At 37.8% G+C, this 23,493-nt stretch overlaps 1 protein-coding gene across 4 annotated transcripts in view; it reads left to right on the forward strand.

The window, feature by feature from the left end:
• NAA16 (N-alpha-acetyltransferase 16, NatA auxiliary subunit) overlaps positions 1-23,493 on the forward strand; it is a 66,374-nt gene that overhangs the window by 24,800 nt on the left and 18,081 nt on the right. For 3 of the 4 annotated variants that reach the window (XM_036250030.1, XM_036250029.1, XM_036250031.1), the window contains 2 exons: positions 7,319-7,425; positions 20,842-20,914. In XM_036250030.1, coding sequence (XP_036105923.1) covers positions 7,319-7,425; positions 20,842-20,914 — 180 coding nt within the window. The remainder of the gene's footprint in view (positions 1-7,318; positions 7,426-20,841; positions 20,915-23,493) is intronic. The other variant, XM_036250032.1, reaches the window with a different exon arrangement.

Consider the following 23,493-nt stretch of genomic DNA (forward strand, 5'->3'; position numbering starts at 1 on the left):
GGTGTTCAGTATATAGTTATATGTTGGTTTTATGTATCATAAATTATATAACATTATTTTAATGTGACTTTAAAAATTAAGTGCCATTTTAGAATGTTAATTAAATTCCCTGGGGTTGATGACAAATTTTATGATTTAAGTGGTAGAAATTTTGAAGTTTTAGATCATTTTAGAATATAAATTCAAAGAAAGAGTTGTGAGCTCTTTGTGCCCACCGTGTTCAAGATAATAATATTACCATTTCTATCAAAGGCCCTCTCTCATCAGAATTGACCACATTCCTGAAAGTTGCTTTTTATCATTACATTGTTTTTATAGAGCCCCATATATTTTATATCCCCAGAAACAAAAACAAAAAAACCCCTGCTTTTGTACTTTTTGTAAATTAGAGTGCTATCGTTTGTATTCTGTGATTTGAGTTTATTGAACAATAGTATATTAATAACCTTGATTCAAGTTGTTGCATGCAGCTGAACTCATTCACTTTGGGGCTATGTAGGAGGTAAGAAGAATATTAACTCTTCAGATAGTTGATATCTTTGTTGATTTTATATAAAATTTTGCCTTATTTTAAAGTCATCTTTAGTTTTAGTTGGAAGTGTTATAGGTTATGAATTATTTATTGGGATTTCTGGTGTGTCTTTTGCTATAACTCAGGTCTTGGGAAGCTAATATAACTTTTTTTTTTTAATCCTCACCCGAGGATATTTTTCTATTTATCTTCAGATAGAGTGGGAGGGAGGGAAAGAGAGAGAAACAGAGATGTCAAAGAGACACATCGACTGGTTTCTTCCCACACGATCCTGACCAGGGCCTAGGATAACTGTAACCTCACGAGGTATGTGCCCTTGACCGGAATTGAACCCGAACTCATTGGTCTATGGGGCTGAAGCTCTAACCGCTGAGTCAAACCGGCCAGGGAGCTAATATAACTTTAAAAAATATTCTAGGCATGGGGTAAGGACAAATATATTTTCTAATGAATTCTCTTTTACAGTGGAAGTATTTGTTTACATAATTGGGCGATAATTTTATCCAAAAATTCATGGAATTTAAAAGCATTTTAGTTACTGACTTACAAAATATATGAAATACTTCTTAGGAATATATTGGTTTAGACAGTAGATATGAATTTTTTTTTAATTTTATTTTTGTTACAGATAGTTATCCTTTTTTACCCCATTGACACCCTCCCCCCACCCCTGCCCCCGCCCCCGCCCCCGCCCCCGCCCCCGTCGTCCATATCCATTGGTTATGTGTACATGCATATAAGTTCTGTGGTTTATCTCTTCCCTCCCCCCAGTAGATATGAATTTATTAAAAACATTTCCATTAGTACATTTCAGTTCCACAGATGATAAATAATGTTCTTCTGATCCTCTTTTTTGTTCTCTGTTTGTGAAATAGTGAGAGCAGATTTTTCTGTTTTCTGAACATTAAGTCCAAGTTGATTATATTAAAAGGCTTGGTGGGGAGGGTGCTGGTGTACTAGGACGTACTTCAGTCAAGTGAATTTGGAAAACTGGGTTAACACAGCAATCAGGTTTGTGTAGGACTTCTTAGAACTTTTAATATATGGGTAGTGAATTTCCAAGATGTGATATACTATGCAGGGAGCAGCATTTTCCTAATGAAAGTGTTTTATGGAAGATGCTTGGGCTCACATTTCTGTATCTTCTTTAAAAAACAAATAGCTTTTTGAAATAGAATTCACATATCATAAAATTCACTTTTTATTTTTATTTTATTTTTTTAAGTATCTTTTTATTGATTTTTTAGAGAGAGAGGAAGGGGGAGAGACATAGAAACATTGATGTGAGAGAGAAACATCGATTGGCTTCCTCCTGCACGCCCCCAACTGGGAATCAAGCCCACAATTCAGGCATGTGCCCTGACTGGGAATCAAACTGGGACCTCTCAGTCCACGGGAGGACGCTCAATCCACTGAGCCACACTGGCTGGGCTAAAATTCACTTTTTAAAGTGTGCAACTCTAGCCCTGGCCGGTTTTGTCAGTGGTTAGAGTGTGGGCCTGTGGACCAGAGTCCCGGGTTCAGTTCCCATTAAGGGCATGTACCTTGGTTGCAGTTTGTCCCCAGCTCCAGTTGGGGTCGTGTGGGTGTCAACCACTCGATGTGTCTCTCTCACATGGATTTTTCTCTTTCTCTCTCCCTCCCACTCTATCTGAAGATAAATGCAAAAATGTCCTCGAGTGAGGATAAAAAAATAAATAAAGTGTGCAACTCTGTTTTAGTATATTCATGGAGTTGTGCAACCATTGTCACTATCTGGTTTAAGAAAATTTTCTTTTTTTTTTAAATCCTCACCCGAGGACATTTTTCCATATTTTGTTCAGATAGAGTGGGAGGGGGAGAGAGAGAGAGAAACATCAATGTGAAAGGGACACATCAAGTGGTTGCTACCTGCGTGACCCAACCAGGGCTGGGGACAAATGCAACCGAGGTCCGTGCCCTTAGCAGGAACCGAACCCGGGTCTCTCTGGACCGCCGGCTGATGCTCTATCCACTGAGCCAGACCGGCCAGGGCAAGAAAATTTTCTTCATGTCAGAAAGAAATATGTACCTATTAACAGTCACTACCACCCACCTACCCACCCACCCCAACTCCCAACCCCTGTACTTTAACCCCCTCCCTCTCAAATCTCCCCCAGCACCAGCCAAACACTGATCTATTTTCTTTCTTTATGTATTTGCTTATTTTGAACATTTCATTTAAATGAAACTATACCATAGGTGGCTGGTTTTGTCTGGCTTTTTAAAAATTCTGTTTTATATTTTTATTGGTTTCTCAGAGAGAAAGAGAGTGAAACATTGATGTGTGAGTGAAATTGATCGGCTGCCTCCTGCATGCCCCCTACCAGGGATTAAGCCCGAAACCCAGGCATATGCCCTGACCAGGAGTCTCACCAGCAACCTTTTGGTGCACAGGATGATGCCCAACCAACAAGCCACATTGGTCAGGGCTTTCGTTCTTCTTATTTTTAATTTTTTTTTTTTAAATTCTCACCTGAGGACAATTTTCCATTTTTTGTTCAGATAGAGTGGGAGGGAGAGAGAGAGAGAAACATCTACGTGAAAGGTACACATCAAGTGGTTGCCACCTGCATGACCCAACCAGGGCCGGGGACAAACTGCAACCGAGATATGTGCCCTTAGCAGGAACCAAACCCAGGTCTCTCTGGACCGCAGGCTGATGCTCTACCCGCTGAGCCAAACTGGCCAAGGCGTCATTCTTCTTATTTTTAAATCAGTTTCAGGGTGGGTCTTATGTTTCACAGTGCAAGTGGGTATATTCTCTTAGTTTGGAACTTTCAGTTGCATTCTCATGCCTCTTATGAAAAGAAAGAAAACGTACATAATTTTAAGATTACAAACAAGATTTCATGGGTCTATTATTCCTTAATGGAACATGGGCTTCAAATTTATACTGCCTAGATTTATTTTCATCGTCAATAAAGTTTTCTAAAAGCTCTCAGTACGTGATAGGAAATGTTTTTTATTGAAAGATAGGCTGGAACGAATTGTTGATCGTGAAGTGCTATTTAGGTTAAAGTGGAATCATCCTGTATCCTCTGGGACATTGTTTTTGAAATGCTAAAAGGGTATTTTTACAAGATAGGTCTCAGTTGAGGGGTCTGATGGCATGGGCTTCAAAGGTCATCATCACTGTAAGGTTATACATGTATTTACGAAGCTCTGGTGAGCATATATAAAATTGTTCAAATACTAAATTGTACCTGTGCAAAAGCTGAATACTTAAGTTTTTTTTGCCTTTCTAGAAAGAATTTTATGTGTAATAAGAAAGGCATCTCACCATTATCAAAAGCAAATAAGAGCTTTTCCAAAAAACATGATGGGACTTAAGAATGCAAGGTGAAACTTTTGAAAAAGGCTTTCCAGTTTTTAAATATAAAGGCTTAATACCTACAGAGTAGTGAACATAGCAGAATTCCTGGGGTGATCCTCTAATAGCCTAAAATGTTAAGTTCTTTGAAAATAATCCAGGGATATAGCTACTTTTCAAAATAATTAGTTTAGTTCATAATATTCTGTTAGTCTTCACTGGCCAAGGGGAGAGAAAGGGAAGGAGATAAGAGCATTAAACATAGAATGCTAACCAAATTTTACTCTCTTTATTTATTTACTTAGAGATATAATTGATATATAACATTGTTGAAGTTTAAGGTGTAAAATTACTGATTTGATATATTTATATATTGCAGTGGTACCACTGTAGTGTTAGCTAACACCTCCATCTGGTCATGTAATTATCACTTCTGTTTTGTAGTGAGGACATGCTTCATTATTTAGAATAAATTTTCAATGAATCAGATAAAGTTTGATCTTGATGTTTATGTTAATCATTTTAGCGGTGGTTTTGGGGACATCAAATTTTTTTTTTTTTATCCTCACCCGAGGACATTTTTCTATTTTTTGTTCAGATAGAGTGGGAGGAAGAGAGAGAGAGAGAGAGAGAGAGAAACATCGATGTGAAAGGGACACATTGAGTGGCTGCCACCCGCACGACCAACCAGGGCCAGGGACAAACTGCAGCCGAGGTATGTGCCCTTAGCGGGAACCGAACCCAGGACTCTCTGGTCCACAGGCAGACACTCTAACCACTGAGCCAAACTGGCCAGGGCAAGCAGTTCCCTTTAAATGAGTTCCTATAATTACGTCACCTAGATCATTTTATATCTAATTGCATGATATATTGCATCCCAAATATTATATATTCTTTACATTTGACTCATGGCCCATTTCTCAGCAGCATATCATCTACGAATTTCTCTGCTTCCCTTGCCTTCTTCCTCCTTTGATGTTATCACCTCCCTCTTAAAATGCTTGTTTTTTAAGTAGTTGATAGCTAATAGGAAGATTCTTAACCATAGAAATACAATAGCTGTCAGATATCAAGACATATAATGATAAGCAACATTTATTGAATGATTACTGTATGCCATACACACTGCTTACTGCTATATACTTATCATCTTGTTTGAGCCATACAAGAGTACTCTTGAAGCTAGTGGTGGTGTTAGCCTCATCTTACAGTGGAGAAAGTGAGGGTTTTAGTGGACAAATCATTTGTGCAAGGTCATACAAAATAAGTGGAAGTTTTTACATTCCTGTAAGCAGCAACATCTCACTGTCTACCACAATGTTGTTAACTTTTGCTTTACATCAGAGGAAGTGCTGGAAAGATTTGATCTCTGAAATTACTTTTGATTTTGAAGGAAATAATGATGTATATTTAGCCCAAAGAGAAATTTATGTTACCTTTTTTTTATCCTCATCTGAGGACATTTTTTCATTTTTTGTTCAGATAGTGTGGGAGGGAGAGAGAGAGAAGGAGAGAGAAACATTGATGTGAAAGGGACACATCGAGTGGCTGCCTCCTGCACGACCCAACCAGGGCCAGGGACAAACCGCAACTGAGGTATGTGCCCTTTGTGGGAACTGAACCTGATCTCTCTGGACCACAGGCCAACGCTCTAACCGCTGAGCAAAACTGGCCAGAGCTTGTGTTATCTTTTTAATCTGTGATTTTCAAAAGGCTGTACTTTGTATATATTCTAATCAAAGATAAATGATAATCTGAAATCAGTTATTATAGTAAATTGAATTAACAAATGTTGTATCTTTTTATATTTGATAAATTTTCCACTCAGAAAAATTTAAATTTCTGTTTTAAATTTTATGATGTCTAATTATATTGACTATACATATTTTGTTCAGCATAATTGGTTATAACAAATAGAAATAACCACTTTGGGTTGAGTTTTTTTTATAAAGTGTTGTGATTCAAAAAGAAACATATTAAGAGTTCAATTCCTTAATCTTACTTTGGGTTGAACCCTTCATGACATACATGTATCTTTTTTTTTTTTTTTTAATTTTTTATTTTTTATTATTATTTTTTTTAATCCTCACCCGAGGACATTTTTTTCCATTTTTTTTGTTCAGATAGAGTGGGAGGGAGAGAGAGGAACAGAGAGAGAGAGAAACATCGATGTGAAGGGACACATCGAGTGGCTGCCACCCGCACAACCAACCAGGGCCGGGGACAAACTGCAACCGAGGTACATGCCCTTAGCGGGAACCGAACCCGGGTCTCTCTGGACCCGCAGGCCGACGCTCTAACCGCTGAACCAAACCGGCCAGGGCTCTTTTTTTTTTTTTTTTTTTAAAATGGGTGGACAAATCCATGTCTTTATATATTAATCCGTACTGTCTAAAAGTTTATATATCTGAGTTAGAGCTTTTGTATTTAATAGGAAAATGTTTTTAAATTACTTTTCTGCTTTCAAAAAGTGATACCAAAATTTTTTGGTAAGGTTTAACAATAATAGAATTATATACTTGATGTTGCAAATAGGATATTTATTTTACTTTATTTATTTATTTAAAATAGTCTTCTCTGTCTAGATGGTAAAGATCGACAGCATCTCTTCTTTCACTACAGCTCCATTTTTGCAAATGACTTCATTCATTCATTCATTCATTTATTTATTTTGGTATGTGCCCCTTGTGGGAACTGAACCGGGGACTCTCTGGTCTGCAGGCCAACGCTTCAACTGCTGAGCCAAACCGGCCAGGGCAGGATATTTATTTTAATTCTAATGTTAGAATGCTCCAGTGCTCGGTCTAACATCTAACGTATGTTCTTTTATTTGTTGTCTTTCTCACCCCTGAAATGTTAAGTTCCATGATTTTTAAATTTTAATCCCCCATATTGGGAACAGTGCCTGGCACATATAGTAGGTGCTTGGTAGGTGATTGTGGAATGAATGAATGGTGAAGCAGATCACTGGTTTATTTGGAAAACATTTGTAAATACTGCTTTAGTTTTCAAAAATATGTTTTGGCTGCTACTTGAATATAATACTGGTTACAGTAGAGCCATTTTATAGTCTTCAGAGTGCTTTATGAGTGTCTGCTGACAGTAGGACTGTGCTGGTTGTCAGATTAGGACAGGTATTTGCTAAGGGGACTATATTTAGAATGGATAGAGTAGGTTACATTTACTCAAAACAACACAGTCATTTTATCTATCTATCTTTGGAAGTGTTCTTGAAGACATTTTAAACCTAAATCTAGGGAAAACTATAGCTGCCAACTGATATATTTTGTGTTAGGCTTTTTGGTGATGACAAATAAGAAATCATGCTGACAGAATTTTGGGGTTTAAAAATTGGAGAGGGGGATAACTGTTTCTGAATTGATTTTTATTTATAAAACCATCTTGAGAATTGTTTGCATTAATCATACTATAACAAAGTACACTTTTGTTTCTAGGTGAAAAATTTAGAGAACTAATGGATAAGTTCCTGAGGGTTAACTTCAGTAAAGGCTGCCCACCCTTGTTTACTACTTTGAAATCTTTATATTACAATACAGAAAAGGTAAAATTTGGTCTTCATTCAGTTTTGCTGTAGTATTTTTACTAAATTATTTTAGAAAGATTTCCATGTAAATAATATGCTATGATTTAATCATTTTCTCTGTTCTAATAATGTTATTCACTTGAACTGAAATAAATGCATGTACTGTAAGCACTATTAAAGGGAATGTCAATCTGTGAAATTTACAAAGCAAAGACTTTATAAAAAGCATTGAAATGATTAAAGATTGTTGTTGTTTTTAATGGGTATACTTTTCTATAAATTTAACATATTGTCGCCAGAAGTCTATATTTAATTATTTTGTGATTAATCATTTATTTTATAGTATGAGGACTTTCTAATTTGTTATGTATGCTTTTAAAGTTAGCGTGGATAATTGAGTTAGTGCAACAGTAAAATGCCATTTGGTACTATTAGTTTTAACTCATAAGGCTACTCATATTTTAATAAATTTAGCTAGTTTTTGAATAAAGAGAATAATACTTTTCTGTTTTTTAAAATTAGAAAAGAGGCACATGGTTTTAAATTAGAAAAATAATTGGAAAATTAAAAGTTAATAGAAGACAAGTTGTAATTCTATTTCCAAGCATTGTTTCTTAATGATTAAGTTCTAAAATTTAGTTTTCTGTAGTCAGTTTTTGGAAGTGACTAGTGGATACGGAAAATATTTTATGAGAAATGTTAAAATGTTTTTAGTTAAACCTGTGTCACTTTAAATTTAGCTTTGACTTATAATTATTTGTGAATAATAAACTATTGAAAATAAGGTCAATAATAGGTAAGGTTGTAAACAGCAATTTGTATTGCCACTAGCAATGTGTATAGAAAGGCTCACTGTACGCTTACCAACATTAGGTACTGTTGCATTTTTTTTTTTTTTTTCGTGTTTGCTTTTCTATGGAGATTTTTTTTTTTAACATAAAGGAGTTAAACTACTTTTGCTGATCTTTATTTCTATTGTGGAATGTCATCTGCTGTTTTAGAAACAGTTTGGAAAGTCCTCTTCTGGAGAGTTGCTTCTCAAGATGGGATGAGAGAGGGGATTTTTATCCCTCAGGGGACATTTTGCACTGTATGCACACATTTTTGTCACTATTTTGGGGTTGTGCTAGTGATCTCATAGGTAGAGGCCAGGGATGCTTCTAAACATTCTACAATGCATAGTACAGCCCCCACAACAAAGAATTCCATTATTCATATATATTGGGCTAGGTAATTCTTTGTTATTGGGGACTATCCTGTTAATTATATGATACTTTGCCAAGTGTCCTTGATATCTACCAACTAGATGTCAGTAGCTCGCCCCCAGTAGCTTCTTTGTTGTTAATAGCTTTATTGAGATATAATTCATGTACCATAACATTTACCTATTTGAAGTGTATAGTTAATTGATTTTTGGTTTATTCAGAGGTTTGCAATTGTCATCACAGTATAATTTTAGAAATTTTTCATTACTCCAAAAAGAAACCCTGTGTCCTCAGCATTAGTCAGCCACTAGTCTACTTTCTATCTATGGATTTGCCTATTACATTTTATACAAATGGAATTATACAATATGTGGCCTTTTTTTGTTTTTTTTTTTTAATTTTTTTATTTTTGTTTAATTTTTTATTTATTAATTTGTTTTTGTTACAGATGTTTCTCGTTTTTCCCCCACTGACACCCTCCTGCCCTTTCTCCCCACCCCATCCCCAGCTTTGTTGTCTATGTTCATTGATCGTGCATACATGCATGTAAGTTCTGTGGTTTATCTCTTCCCCCACAAACCCCCCTCCTCTGAGGCTTGTCAGTCTGTACCCCACCTCTATATTTCTGGGTTAATTTTGTTCAGTTCATTATATTCCACAAATAAGTGAGATCATGGGATATTTGTCTTTCTTTGCTTGGCTTGTTTCGCTTAGCATAATACTCTCCAGGTCCTTCCATGCCATCTCAAAGGATAAGAGATCTTTCTTTCTTACAGCTGCATAGTATTCCATTGTGTACATGTACCACAGCTTTTTAATCCACTCTTCTACTGATGGACACTTGGGTTGTTTTCCAGATCTTGGCTGTTGTAAATAGTGCTGCTATGAACATAGGGGGTGGCCTTTTTTAGTTTAGCATTTTTTTACTTAGCGTACTATTTTCTTTTTTTCTCGATAAATTTAGAACTTTTTATTTAATACAATAAAAATTCACTTGTTACTGATAAATATATTAACAGTATTTCCTTAATAGTGTCAAACAACCATTAGGTCTCAAATTGCTTCTATTGCATCTTGTGTCTTTGTACCTTCAAATTCTTCAAATCAGAATTCAAACAAGGCCTATAAATTTGGTTTATCTGTCTTTACGTTTCTTTAACTTGGCATAATATTTTCATCCATGTATTAGCATGAATGAGTACTCCATTCCCTTTTATGGCCCTCAAGGTACACCCCTTGTGTGGACTGTACACCCTTCTGTTGTAATTGAGTCTTGATTGCTGTTGGCACCTCAATGGGAGGGATTTACTGAGGCTAATCATCTATAAGGACTGGCTATACCCACTGACCAGTGGCCTTTGACTCCCTTGGAGGATCAGTGGTGTAGGGGCCCAACACCCAGAGCAAGACTTATTTCAGCAGGGTTCTGGTACCCACTGAGTCCACTCATTGAGTGTGTCACTTGTGGAGGTGGTTGGGTGGTAGTGCTTTGATGTGGTCTGAAGCTGGCCACTGGGTGTGCTGGATCTGGGGCAAGGTCAGCCTCTGCCTGTGTTCTGTCCAGGGCCACCCAGCATAAGCTTCAGAGTGATGTGTAGATGGTTGCTGCTTGTGCTGGGCTTGGAGGTGCCCAGGAAAAGCCAAGTTGTGAACCAAGGCTGGCTGCTTTGGGGCCACCTAACGAGAGGTATGGGGCTCACTGAGACCAGATCCTGCCTGTTTGAGAGATTTTAGGAAAATATGAAGCAGGATCAAAACTGGCCAATCCTCTGGTAAAGCCTTTGGAAACAGCTTGGGTAGGCTGGAAAGTTGGTTGGGTCGGGGCCTTAGGGTATCACTGGGGTGGGGCAAACAGTGTGAGCCAGGTTGCTGGAGTCCCAGATATGGCAGTTGTCTGCCTGCCCCATGGGTGAAGGGCTCACCAAAGGAACTGTGGCCTCTGCCAGCAGGTCTTTCCAGGAGAAAGCTGCCCCCTCCAGCTCTCGCCCCAATGCCAAACAGCTCAGTTCTTCCCCGTATGTCTCTGGTGCCTTTCAAGCTGCCTCGCCAGTGCTGGAGCCCAGAAGGAGTGAGTCTGCGTAAGTCCGTGCGTGGGCCCTTTAAGAGAAGCTGCCTGGGGCTCCAGCAGCCTGAGCCTCAGCCTCCCTCAGCCTCATTTCCCGCTGGTTTTACAGTCAGAAGTTGTGGGGACTTCTCTTCCTGGCACTGGAACCCTGAGCTGGGCACCTGGTGTGGGACGGGGATCCCCTTACTCCTCAGGGAGGACCTTCCCAGCCGAGGTGTCCTGATTTTTATCCACCACACATGCCTCCGCTCCTCCTACCAGTCTTGATGTGGCTTCTTTAATTCCGTAGTTGTACGACTTCCATTCAGCTCGATGTCAGATGGTTCTGAATGATGGTTGTTCTGTAATTGTAAATTTGATGTGGTTGTGTGAGGAGGCGAGACCATGTTTATGCTGCCATCTTGACCGGAAGTCATGCTGTAGTGTTTTATACTTCCGTCTTTTCCTTTGCTGATTTAATGAATGAGAAAAATAGGTTTTCTCTAAGGGTAAGATGTATATTTGCACAGAAAGATAATGAATAAAATCAGTTTTTATTTCATTTTAGTTCATCTGCCAGGGTTAAAGCCTACATTGTGTGTGTGTGTTGTAAAATACATCAAATGACTGTAAGAAGAGGTGCAAATTAATTTTAGACTTCCATTTTTACCTGTAGTAGAAAAAATGCTTCCTAATATTCTTCTTTATCCATTCACTGTATCAGACTCTTGAGTGAAGACAATGAATCTTCATTAAAATTTTTGGTGTGGTGTTATAAGTGCATTTGATTCCAGTGAAGCTGGACATCAGTGCACAGGTATACCGAAATGAGTAACTTAAAACAACATGGAAATTGAGTACTTGATGAGACTCTGAATGGATGAAGCATCAGGTGTCTCAGCAAACAGTACTATATGGCCATCTACACACAGAAAGGTAAGATAGGCTGTTTCCCAGAAGTCTTTTTTGTGTTAAATCTGCCCCTGCGTGAAAGATTCCAGGATCTTCATTCTGTTAAAGAACGTGTGGAAATATGTGTGCCCTTTAGAAACTGGTGACAGTAGACACAAAGAATTATAAAAAACTTGGCTTGTTATTCAGTGAAAAAAGAGAGAATCATCATAAACTTCATTGGAATGTTTATATGGAATTATTTGGCTGTTGTTGGGAAACACCTATAGATTGTTGATTTTTCACTAAATTTGCTTACTTTTTTTGGAAAACCACGGGTTTGCACTAGTTTATTCTTTAAAAATAAAATATATAAAATAAAAATCCTAAAAAAATTTAAGTTGGTGCATTAACTATAATCATTGCATATTCCATCATATGCATCACACTTTGGGAAATACTGGGACTACTTTTGATAAAGAGCATTGCTTTGGAATTTGGCCTGGCTTGTAGTCCTGACTTCATCACTTATTTGCATGAGCAACTACTTGAATCTGATTCCAAATCATGAAGTTGGGGGAAATAGTACTTAAAGAGTTGGTGTGTGTTTAAAAAAAATTTTTTTTCTTTATCGATTTTTTTTTTTTTTTTAGAGGGAGATGGGGGGGGGGAGAGAGAGAGAGAGAGAGAGAGAAACATCAGTGAGAGAGAACATCGATTGACCGCCTCCTGCATGTCCCACACTGGAGATTTGGTCCGCAACCTGGGGATATGCCCTGGCTGGGAATCGAACCGGCGACCTCTTGGTGCATGGGTTCGCACTCAACCACTGAGCCACACCGGCTGGGTGATGTGTGTTTTAATTAAATGATAAAGTTTGTAAGGTACATGATTCAGAGACGATGTTCAAGAACTGGTCATTGTATCACCATTCCAACTCCTCATACCTCATCTTTACAAGAAATTAGTTATTTTATTTTAGTATTATAGTTCTTGGACAAGTTATCTCTGTAACTAGGTCCTTTGAAACCAAAATTGTCACTGCTACTTGTACATTTATTGGAAATTAATCCAGCAATTTTGTCCGTGTTGATAACACTTCCTATGTTCAGTATTCTAATTTGGATTTAAAAAATGTGTATTATATATGGTGTCGTGGGACTTTGTCTTTAAGGTTAATAAAAACTTCTTTTAACTTGTGCATTAAAAAAGCTGAATAAGGCCCGGTTGGTGTGGCTTGGTGGTTGAGTATTGACCCATGCACTGAGAGGTTGCTGGTTCAATTCCTGGTCAGGGCACATGCCAGGGTTGCGGGCCCAATCCTCAGTGTGGGGCATGCAGGGGGCGGCCAGTCGATGTTCTCTCTCATCAATGTTTCTGTCTTTCTCTCCTTCTCCCTTCCTGTCTCTCTAAAACTCAATAAAGGGGGGGGGGGGAGCTGATTAAGGACCATAGTTTAGGAAATTATCTGTGGTAGTAACAATATTTGCCAGGTTAGATTTTGTTAGCAAAAATAAAGCTTCTTCAGTCCTGATCAAATGTACTATCAGAAGAAAATATTTAAATCAAGAGAAGATAGTTGAACTTAAAATATTTTCAGTTCATAGAAAATTTTGGCCATATAACTTTTTTATTGAATTTATTGGGGTAACATTGAATAATCAAATTATATACGTTTTAGGTGTACAGTTGTATAATACATCATCTGTATATTGTATTGTGTATTTACCACCCCAAGTCAAGTCTCCTTCCAACACTATTTATCCCCCCTTTTCCTTCTTCTGTCTCCCCGTCTGGCAATCATCATATTATTGCCTATGTCTGTGAGGTTTTTTTTTTTCCTTCTCTTATTCCCTTCACCATTTTTCACCCAGCCCCTCAAACACCCCTATCCTCTTACAGATGAATCATGTTTCTATTTGGTTTGTTAGTTTATTTTGTTCATTAGATTCCACATATAAGTGAAATCATATGGTATTTGTCTTTCTGTGACTGCCTTTTTTCACTTAGCATAATACTCTTCAGGTCCATCCATGCTGTTGCAAAAGGTAAGAAGACCCTCCCCCTTTTTACGGCCAAGTGGTATTGCATTGTGTAAATCTACCACAGCTTTTTTTTTCCTTTATTGTTTTGAAAGAGAGAGGAAGGGAGAGGGAGAGAGAGAAACATCGATGAAAGAACATCAAACCCTGGCTGGTTTGGCTCAGCGGTTAGAGTATCAGCCTGTGGTCCGGTGAGACCCAGGTTCAGTTCCCACTAAGGGCATGTACCTTGGTTGCAGTTTGTCCCCGGCCCTGGTTGGGTCTTGTGGGTGGCAGCCACTTGATGTGTCCCTTTCACTTCGATGTTTCTCTCTTTCTCTTCCTCTAAAAAAAAAAAAGAAAAGAAAAAGAGAACGTCAATTGGTTGCCTCTTGCATGCCCTCCACCCGTGATTTGGCCTACAACCTCAGCATGTGCCCTGACCAGGAATCAAACTGGCGACCTCTTGGTGCATGGGTCTGTGGTCAACCGCTGAGCCACACCAGCTGGGCTACTACAGCTTTTTTATCCACTCTTCTACTTATGGGCACTTGAACTGCTTCCAAATCTTTTGGCCATATAATTTAAGCTGTTCTATTTGAGGCTTTTGGGGGGCGGGGGGGGGGGAGTCTTAGATACCTAACTTTGATTTTGAAAGGCAGTGGCTAACTATTATTTTCAAGAATAGCTATTACATATTCACCTTTATAATAAAGAGTTGAATATGCTTTCTAATTGAGATGTAAATGGTTAAGTTAAACTTGTAGTAAAATATGTGTCCTTATTTATTAGTAAAACTCCTTAGACTGCCCGGCCGGTGTGGCTCAGTGGTTGAGCGTCAACCCATGCACCAAGAGGTCGCTGATTTGATTCCTGGTCAGGGCACATACCCAGGTTGTGGGCCCGATCCCCAGTTGAGGGCATGCAGGAGGCAGCTGATTGATGTTCTCTCTCATCGATATTTCTATCTCTTCCTCTCCCTTCCTCTCTCTCTAAAATCAATTAAAAAAAAACTCCTTAGACTTTCATAGCCAAACTTGAAAAATTGAATTGTTGACTTAATTACTGAGTTAGTGACTATGATATAAATTTTTTGTTGTTAATCCTCACTCGATATTTTTTTCATTTATTTTTTATTTTTTAGATTGGAAGGGAGGGAGGGGGAGAGAAAGAAAAATTGATGTGAGAAAGACACATTGATGGGTTGCCTCCCGCCCGACCTTGACCAGGGCCGGGATGGAACCTGCAGCCCAGGGACATGGCCTTGACTGGGAATCAAACCCATGACCTTTCTTTCTGTGGGCCGACGTTCAACCGCTGAGCCAAACCAGCCAGGGCATTATACATTTTTTTTTTTTTTATCCTCACCAGAGGATATTTTTGCATCCATCTTCAGATAGAGCAGGAGGGAGAGAGGGAGGAAGAGAGAGAGAGAAACATCCATGTGAGAGAGACACCTCGAGTGATTGTCACCAAAACGACCCCAACCGGGGTTGGGGACAAACTGCAACCAAGGTATGTGCCCTTAGCGGGAACCAAACCGGGACTCTCTGGTCCGTGGGCCGATGCTCTCACCGCTAAGCCAAACCGGCCAGGGCTATACATTTTTTAAATTCAAGAAATATGCTCACCCTGGCTGGTTTGGCTCAGCAGTTAGAGTGTCGGGCTGCGGTCCAGAGAGACCTGGGTTCGGTTCCCGCTAAGGGCACGTATCTCGGTTGCAGTTTGTCCCCGGCCCTGGTTGGGTCATGTGGGTGGCAACCACTCAATGTGTCCCTTTCACGTCGATGTTTCTCTCTCTCTCCCTCCCACTCTATGTGAACAAAATATGGAAAAATGTCCTCGGGTGAGGATAAAAAATTAAAAAGAAATATGCTTAATGAACCAGGGAGGCCAGTGTTCTCTGTAATTTTTTTATTTATGGAGATTTCATGTGTACTTTCCATTATCTTAATTTTTCTGTAGTCAAATCTTGTTTTGAAGTTCTGAAACTTAAGATTTATCTATTCAGTAGTGTTTATACTCCTTTGTTGAGGAATTATGTGTAACTTCAGTATGCTTTGTTGTATTTTGTTTTATTATGAAGCTGACTTAAAAAATGTTTCACCTGCCCTGGCCGGTTGTTCAGTGGTTAGAGCATTGGCCTTCGACTGGAGAGTCTGGGTTTGGTTCCCGCTAAGGTCATGTACCTTGGTTACAGTTTGTCCCCTGCCCTGGTTGGGGTTGTGTGGGTGGCAACCAGTCAGTGTGTCTTTCTCACATCGATGTTTCTCTCTCTTTCCCCCTCTCTCCCTTCCACTCTATCTGAAGGTAAATGCAAAAAATGACCTCGGGTGAGGATTAAAAAAAAATATGTTTTACCCTGCCCTGGCCGGTTTGGCTCAGTGGTTGGAGCCTCGGCCTGCGGACCAGAGAGTCCCAGGTTCGGTTCTCGCTAGGGGCATGTACCAAAAAAAAAAAAAAAAAAAGTTTCACCCTCTTATTTAAAACTGGCTGTAGCTGCACTTTTTGCAGGTGTCAGTAGATGGCACTGTAAGTTCATGAAAAGATAATTTGGCTCTCTAAATTGGACAATTTGAGTAATGAATTTCTAAGCCTAGAAAGTTTAAAAAAATTTTTTTTCTTTATTGATTTTAGAGAGGAAGGGAGAAGGAGAGAGAGATAGAAATATTGTTGAGAGAGAACGTCGATTGGCCGCTCTTCTGCATGCCCCCCCACTGGGGTTTTGGCCTACAAACTGGGCATATGCCCTGACCGGGAATCAAACCGGCGACCTCCTGGTGTATGGGTCAGTGCTCAACCACCGAGCCAAACCTGCCGGGCCAGAAAGTTTTTTAAGTCATAGAAATTCTAAGAGATTAATGCAATGGTATTTGCCGTAGTGGGTTAAAAATGTCTACTACCTTTAATTTTGCTTTATAATGAGTCTTTTTGCAATATTTTTATCAGTTCCCAAATTCTAGTGTGTAGTGGAACTAACTGGAGGGCTTCTTAAAAATCCTCTGCTGCTGGGCCCAGAGTTTCTGATTCTGTAAATCTGGGGTTTGGTCTAAATATTTGCATCTGTAACAAATTACCAGGTGATATTAAAATTGTTGATATTAATGATCTGAGAATCTCATTTTAAGAATCACTAGGTTTAAAAAAAAATTTATTGCGGTAAAATATGCTTAACATAAAATTTACTATTGTAACCATTTTTAAGTGTATAGTTCAGTGGTGTTAAATACATTCACATTTTTGTTCAGTCATTACCATCATCTACCCCCACAACTCTTTTCATCTTGTAGAACTGACACTCAATACCTATTAAACAATAACTTTCTATTTTCCCTCCTCCCAGCCCCTAACAACCATCATCATGTTTTCTGTCTTTATGATTTTGACTAGTGTTGGGTACCTCATATAAGTGGAATCAAGTAGTAACTGGCTTATTTCACTTAGTGTAATGTCCTCAAGGTTTATGTTTTAGCATATTGCAAATTTCTTTCCTTTTTAAGGCTGAGAATATTTCATTTTATGTACATACCATATTTTGCTTATCTACTCATTCATTGATAGACACTTGGGTTGCTCCCATATTGTGGTGGTTGTGAATAATTCTTTTATGAACATGGATGTACAAATACCTCTTCTAGACCCTGCTTTCAATTTTGGGGGATATATACCTAGAAGTGGAATTGCTGGATCATTTAGTAATTCTGTTTTTAATTTTTTGAGGAAATTCAATAATGTTTCCCACAGCAATTGTACTGTTTTACATTCCTACCAACCGTGCACAAGAGTTTTTTTTCATCCTCATCATCAGTTTTTTCTGTTTTTGTTTTTGTTTTGTTTTAGCCACCCTCCTGGGTGTGAGGTTGTATCTCATTGTAGTTTTGATTTGCATTTCCATAGTGATTAGTAATGTGCATCTTTTCATCGCTTATTGGTTATTCGTCTTTTTTGGAGGAATGTCTATTCAAGTACTTGGCCCATTTTTAATCAGATTGGATTTCTTGTTTGTTTTTATGAGTTCTGTATATATTCTGGATCTTAATCTTTCATTAGATATGTGGTTTGAAAATATTTTCTCCCATCCTGTGGGTTGCCTTTTTACTCTGTGGGTAGAGAGTTTTTTGATACTCAAAATTTTGATGAAATTTAATTTGTCTGTTTTTTGTTGTTACCAGTACTTTTTTTTTTTTTTTTTTTTTTTATCCTCACCTGAGGACATTTTTCCATTTTTTGTACAGATAGAGTGGGAGGGAGAGAGAGGAAGGGAGAGAGAGAGAAACATCAACGTGAAGGGACACATCGAGTGGCTGCCACCCGCACGACCAACCAGGGCCGGGGACAAACTGCAACCGAGGCACATGCCCTCAGCGGGAACCGAACCCGGGTCTCTCTGTACCGCAGGCCGACGCTCTAACCGCTGAGCCAAACCGGCCAGGGCTGTTACCAGTACTTTTGGTGTCATTGCCAAACCCAGTGTTGTGAAGCTTGTGTCCTGTGTTCTTTCCTAAGAGTTTTGTTTTTGTAGGTATTATATTTAGGTCCTTGCTCCATTTTGAATTCATTTTTATATATGATATTATGTAAGAGTCTAGCTTCATTCTTTTGCATATGTATATCCAGTTTTCCTAACACTATTTGTTGAAAAGAATGTTTTTCCCCTCCTTGAATGGTCTTGACAATCCTTGTCAAAAATCATTTATCCAGCCTGGCCAGTGTGGCTCAGTGGTTGAGCATCGGACACCAATCCACCAGGAAGTTGCCGATTTGATGCCCGGTCAGAGCACACGCCCAGGTTTTGTGGGCCCGATTCCCAGGGGGGGGGGCATGCAAGAGACGGCCAGTCGATGTTCTTTCTCATCAGTTCTGATTCTGTAAATCTCTCTCTCCCTCTCTAAAAATCAAAGAAAAAAAATTAAAAACAAAAAAATCATTTATCCATATATGCCAAGGTTTATTTCTGAGCTCTATTTTATTCCATTAGTCTATGTGCACATATCATACTGTTTTGATTATTGTGGCTTTGTAGTAAGTTTTGAAATCAGAAGTGTGAGTTCTCTGCTTTTGTTCTTTGTTTTCAAGATTGTTTTGGCTATTTGGGGTCCCTTGAGATTACTAGTCTGTTGAGTGTTTTTATATTGAAAGGGTGTTGAATTTTGTTACGCTTTTTCTGCATCAGTTGAGATGATCATGTGGTTTTTTCAGTGATGATTGATCAACATTTTGTAGTCATATACACACACACACACATATCAAAATCTGTTTAGGGCTTTGTGATACATGGTGTGTTCTTCAGTGGCAGTGGAACTAGTAAATTTTGGTTAGTTTGTAAAGAGGTCTAGGGAAAGAAAAGAAACAATTGTTTTTCTGAAAATAAAAGTGTTTAAATTTCAGTTTTCACAAAATAGTAAGCAATATGTCAGACTTTATTTTAGTGGTAGGTAGATGAGTGAATTTGGGTAGGAAAACTTATAACTATGTAATACACATTCTTTCTGCCTTTTACCATGGCTGCTGACAATCAGTTATTTTAAATTTTACTCAAACTTTTTCATTTTTTGTAGGCATGCTAACAACAATTCTTAAATGGAATAAGTCTTTGTTAATTTTATATTTTTTGTTACTTTTAGATTGTTGTAATAAATGTTCACAAACTTGAAAAAGGAAATTGCAGTTTATTTGATATAATTTATTTATAGCATTTGGTATTAGAAATTATAATGTATACAGAGCCCTGAGACATAGGTTGTTAGGACTTCCTAAAGAGAAGCTGGTTGGCAGGCTGGTTTGTCTCTCTGTAACACACACCACTCCCACCCCCAAATCAGCCAAAACAGAACAAAACTTTAAAATTACAAGAACTTTTTAAGATTCTTTGGAAACTCAATTTGTAAATGTGTATTAATAAATGTGTTGCTTAATGCCGTATAAGGGTATAGTAAGTTTGTCCTTCCCAAACCTCTTTTTTTCCCCCTTGCATACTTGCCTTTCCCTGGTATCCCCCCACCATTGTGCTCACATGTGTGCATGTGTGTGTATGTGTTTAAAGCTTGCCCTTTTTTAATGGTGCACTTATTTTGTAGCCTGGCTGATTTAATGTGTACCCCTTGGTGCTCTGTGCATTAAAAATGATAGAGGAAGGGTTACTGTCCTGTTACTAGTTTCTGGTCTTAATGTTACCCAGTGAGTCAAGGAGAATTGCCCTTTAGTAATAAATGTGCCGGGGACACTGGTGACCAATAATGCAGAGTAGTTAAAAGCTAAATTCTGGAGCCTTGTTGCTTGGGTTAATTGTATACTTTCAGCTTATTTTTATTTTTCCTTTGCATGTATAAAGCACTTGTAACAATTAATGGCTCATTACTGTTATTGTTACCCTGTCTGGTATATTCTTTTTTTTCTGGGGCTATTAGTAGCATCCCACTTTGTAAAACTAGAAAACTTTCAAGTTATCACTATTAAAATAATACCATATTGGTCAGACACTATTAAAAGTTTTAATGATTTTCCTTCACTTTTGACCTTTTTTTTGGAGTTCACAAATAAGATGGTTATATTTTCCAACTTATTCGGAACAGTTAACATCAGTAGGCATTTAATATCAACAGGATATATAAGCTACTTTTTTTTTCTTGCTGCCACTTCTAATTCATGTCAGTTTTCATTTGGCAATTTTCAGAGCATAACACACTTATAGTGCAGTTTATAATATTTTTGTTCTACCTGAGTAGCATTGAAATGCAAATGTTTATGAAAGTGATCACTAAAAACAGTGGTAGTTTAAACATCTAGTTAAGAGTTTACTTAACTAACCTCTTTTTCCATCAACTCACTGTATAATTTGACTTAATTTTATTTGATTTTTTTATGATGAGTGACATTTTAGAAAATTTGAATATGTAATGGCCTACAACTTCATAATATAACAGTGGGAAACAAAAAGCAAATAAATTAACTGTTAATAATAAGTTATACAGTTGTTTATTGAAGAAAAAAGGTTTTGTAGTAACTAGTGATGATTTGTCCTTAAAACCTGAAACTACTTATTGGGATGAGAAATTAATGAGATTCTATTTTATTGTTAATAAGGACATCAGTGTATTTTCTGTTATTTTTTTCTTCTCAGTTTTCCCTACATAGGGAGGGGGAAATTATAAATTAGTTAATTTATACTTTTTAAATAAGATATATATTGTTTCCAAATCTAATTTAATTTACAATAAATACAAATACATTCAATAAAATATTTTAAACATTTAAAACTATGTTTCTTTAACAGATTTCTGTAATCCAGGAGCTTGTTACTAATTATGAAGCTTCTCTTAAAACGTGTGACTTTTTTAGCCCTTATGGTAAGTTTAAATTAGATTCAATTGGAATATGATTACTCATTTCAATCCATTTTGAATCACAGTGAAACTACCTTATGTTTATTATTTGCATGCTACATGATAACTATTTACTGAATAGTTTTTGAATTAATGAATGAAATACAAGGAGCATTTCAATTTTATTTAATTTAAATTTTCCATAATGGGAGGTGGGAATTAACCCTATTTTAACATGAGTAAACAGACTTGAGAGACTGAGTGGCTTGCCAAAGATGATGCAGACAGTTTAATATTGAAATGCATTATTACTGAATCCCTACTTCTCTTTCTACTTTTTCCCCCCTTTAAATCCTGTATAATTTGGTTCTTTGTTTCTCTGTTTGTAGGGGCATATGTAAATCAAGGCAACTTTAGAAAACACTAGATTGCTTTCAGTCATGCAGATGGTAACTTTAGTCTGGTTTCTTCATGTGTCTTTTACATGTCATTTGCTTTTTTGTTTTGTTAGTTTGAAACAAATTGCATATAAGTAAACAGAATAACAAACCTTGTGTCTCCATCACCCAGCCTCTGTTACGATCATTTTACCAGTCTTATTTGAAGTACCTTCTGTCTACTTCTTTTTCTGGAGTATTTTTAAAGCAGACATACTATTTTTACTGTCAGTACCTTAGTATGCATTGCTAACTGTTTAAAACACTTAACGGAAAATGTAACCACGGTATTGTCATGCCATAATATCTAACACCAAGTATACATGTAAATTTCCCTGTTTATCTTTAAAAATGTCTTTGTATAATTTGTTTATTTGAATGTGGGTCCAGTTAAAGTCCACACTTGGTTTTTATGTCTCTGATACTCTTTTAATCTTGAGTAGTGTCCTTCTCTCCTTTTAAAAAAATGTTATTTGTTGAAAGGTAATTTGTCTTGTGGAATGTCCCATATTCTGGATTTGGCTGATTTGCTTTCTCATGGTGTCATTTAATGTATTTTGATATTCATATTGCTTGTAAACTTATAGTTAGATTTAGAGGCTTGATTAGATTCAGGTTCCACGTGAATACCTTATACATGATGCGTTGTACTTCCTGTTTTGTCAGAACTGGAGGCAGAAGACATTCTTTTTGTCTCTCTTTTTGTGATATTAAGGTTGGTCAGGAGTCAGACATTTTCAGCTGAGCTGCCCATTGAAGAGTTCCTCATTGCCCTGGCCAGTGTGGCTCAGTAGTTATCAAGTGTTGGCCCGTGGACCAAAGAGTCTCGGGTTTGATTTGGTGAAGGGAACATACCTGGGTTGCAGGTTCGATCCCCATCCCTGGTCGGGGTCATGAGGGAGGCAACCAGTTGATGTGTCTCTCTCACATCCATGTTTCTCTCTCTTTCTCCCCCCTTCCCCCTCTGTCTGAAGATAAATGGAAAAATATCCTCAGGTGAAGATTTCAAAACAAAACAAAATAAAAGAGTTCCTCATCAGCCCCTCACCTAATGACTTTAAGCAACCACTAAGAATCATTGCTCCAATCCCTTATTTCATTCAAATCATCATTTCTTCTGCATTTTAGTTAGAAATCTTATAAAGAACTTCCCCTCATCAAATATTCCGTTCCCCTGACCTATAGTTTATGGAAAAGGAGCAAGATAAATGCTGGGCTCTTTGCCTTTATTTATTATTTACATTTTAATTTATACTAATTTGTCTGTTTGCATATTGTCATTTTATTTGGTCAGCTAGTCTAGGAGATCTTTTTTCTGATGTAGTATGGGTAAATTCTCTTTTTCACTCTTTCTCATTTATACCTGTAGGTCTTTCCTTCTGAAATCTATTTTGAGAGATTGGTATTGATTTATCTACTCTGTTGCAGGTTGAGGGTACAGGATGGGGAACAGCTGATTGTATGTGACTCCTTTTGTCACATAGGCTTCATACCCTTCAAATCAGTGTTTCCCTGATTTAGTATTGAGGCCTAGACACTGCTAAGCCCTGGCAGTTACTGCCTTTGTGGAAATACTGCAATGGTAGTTAGTGATATCTTTTCTCTAAGCTGTTTTCCTTGACTTTTCCTGGGTCTGCTGCCTTACGTTCCCAGCCTTGAGTATTCATAGTTAGATTGATTTGTCTTCTTTCCTTAGTACTGTTTCTTTGGAATGAGAGGGGTTAGAAGCCTGTGAAACTAGCATCTTGTTTTTTTTTTTTTTGCTTGGCTGCAATTTTTATTTTAGACAGTGGAAGGCAGGGGGTCAGGGAGGGAGGGAGAGAGAGAAAAACAAACATTGATGTGAGAGAGACGTGTTGACTGGTTGCCTCCCACAGGACCCTGACTGGGGCCAGGGATCGAACCTGCAACCCAGTTATGCATCTTTGACTGGGAATTGAACCCACGATCCTTCCTTCGGTCCAAGGGCCGACACTAACTGCTGAGCCAAACCAGCCAGGGCTTGGCTGCCACTTTTTGAACTTGATGGCATAAAGTCATACCTCTTTCTGTTGAAATTGATAATTTTTGCTATTGTTTTACTGTTTATATTGTAATTATTAATTTCATTATGCTTTGGGGAAGAGAAAGTATGTGATGTTCTTTATTTTACCTTCTTCCCTATAA

The sequence above is a fragment of the Molossus molossus genome, unplaced genomic scaffold (genome assembly GCF_014108415.1).
Source record: "Molossus molossus isolate mMolMol1 unplaced genomic scaffold, mMolMol1.p scaffold_m16_p_9, whole genome shotgun sequence".
NCBI classification, from domain to species: Eukaryota; Metazoa; Chordata; class Mammalia; order Chiroptera; family Molossidae; genus Molossus; species Molossus molossus.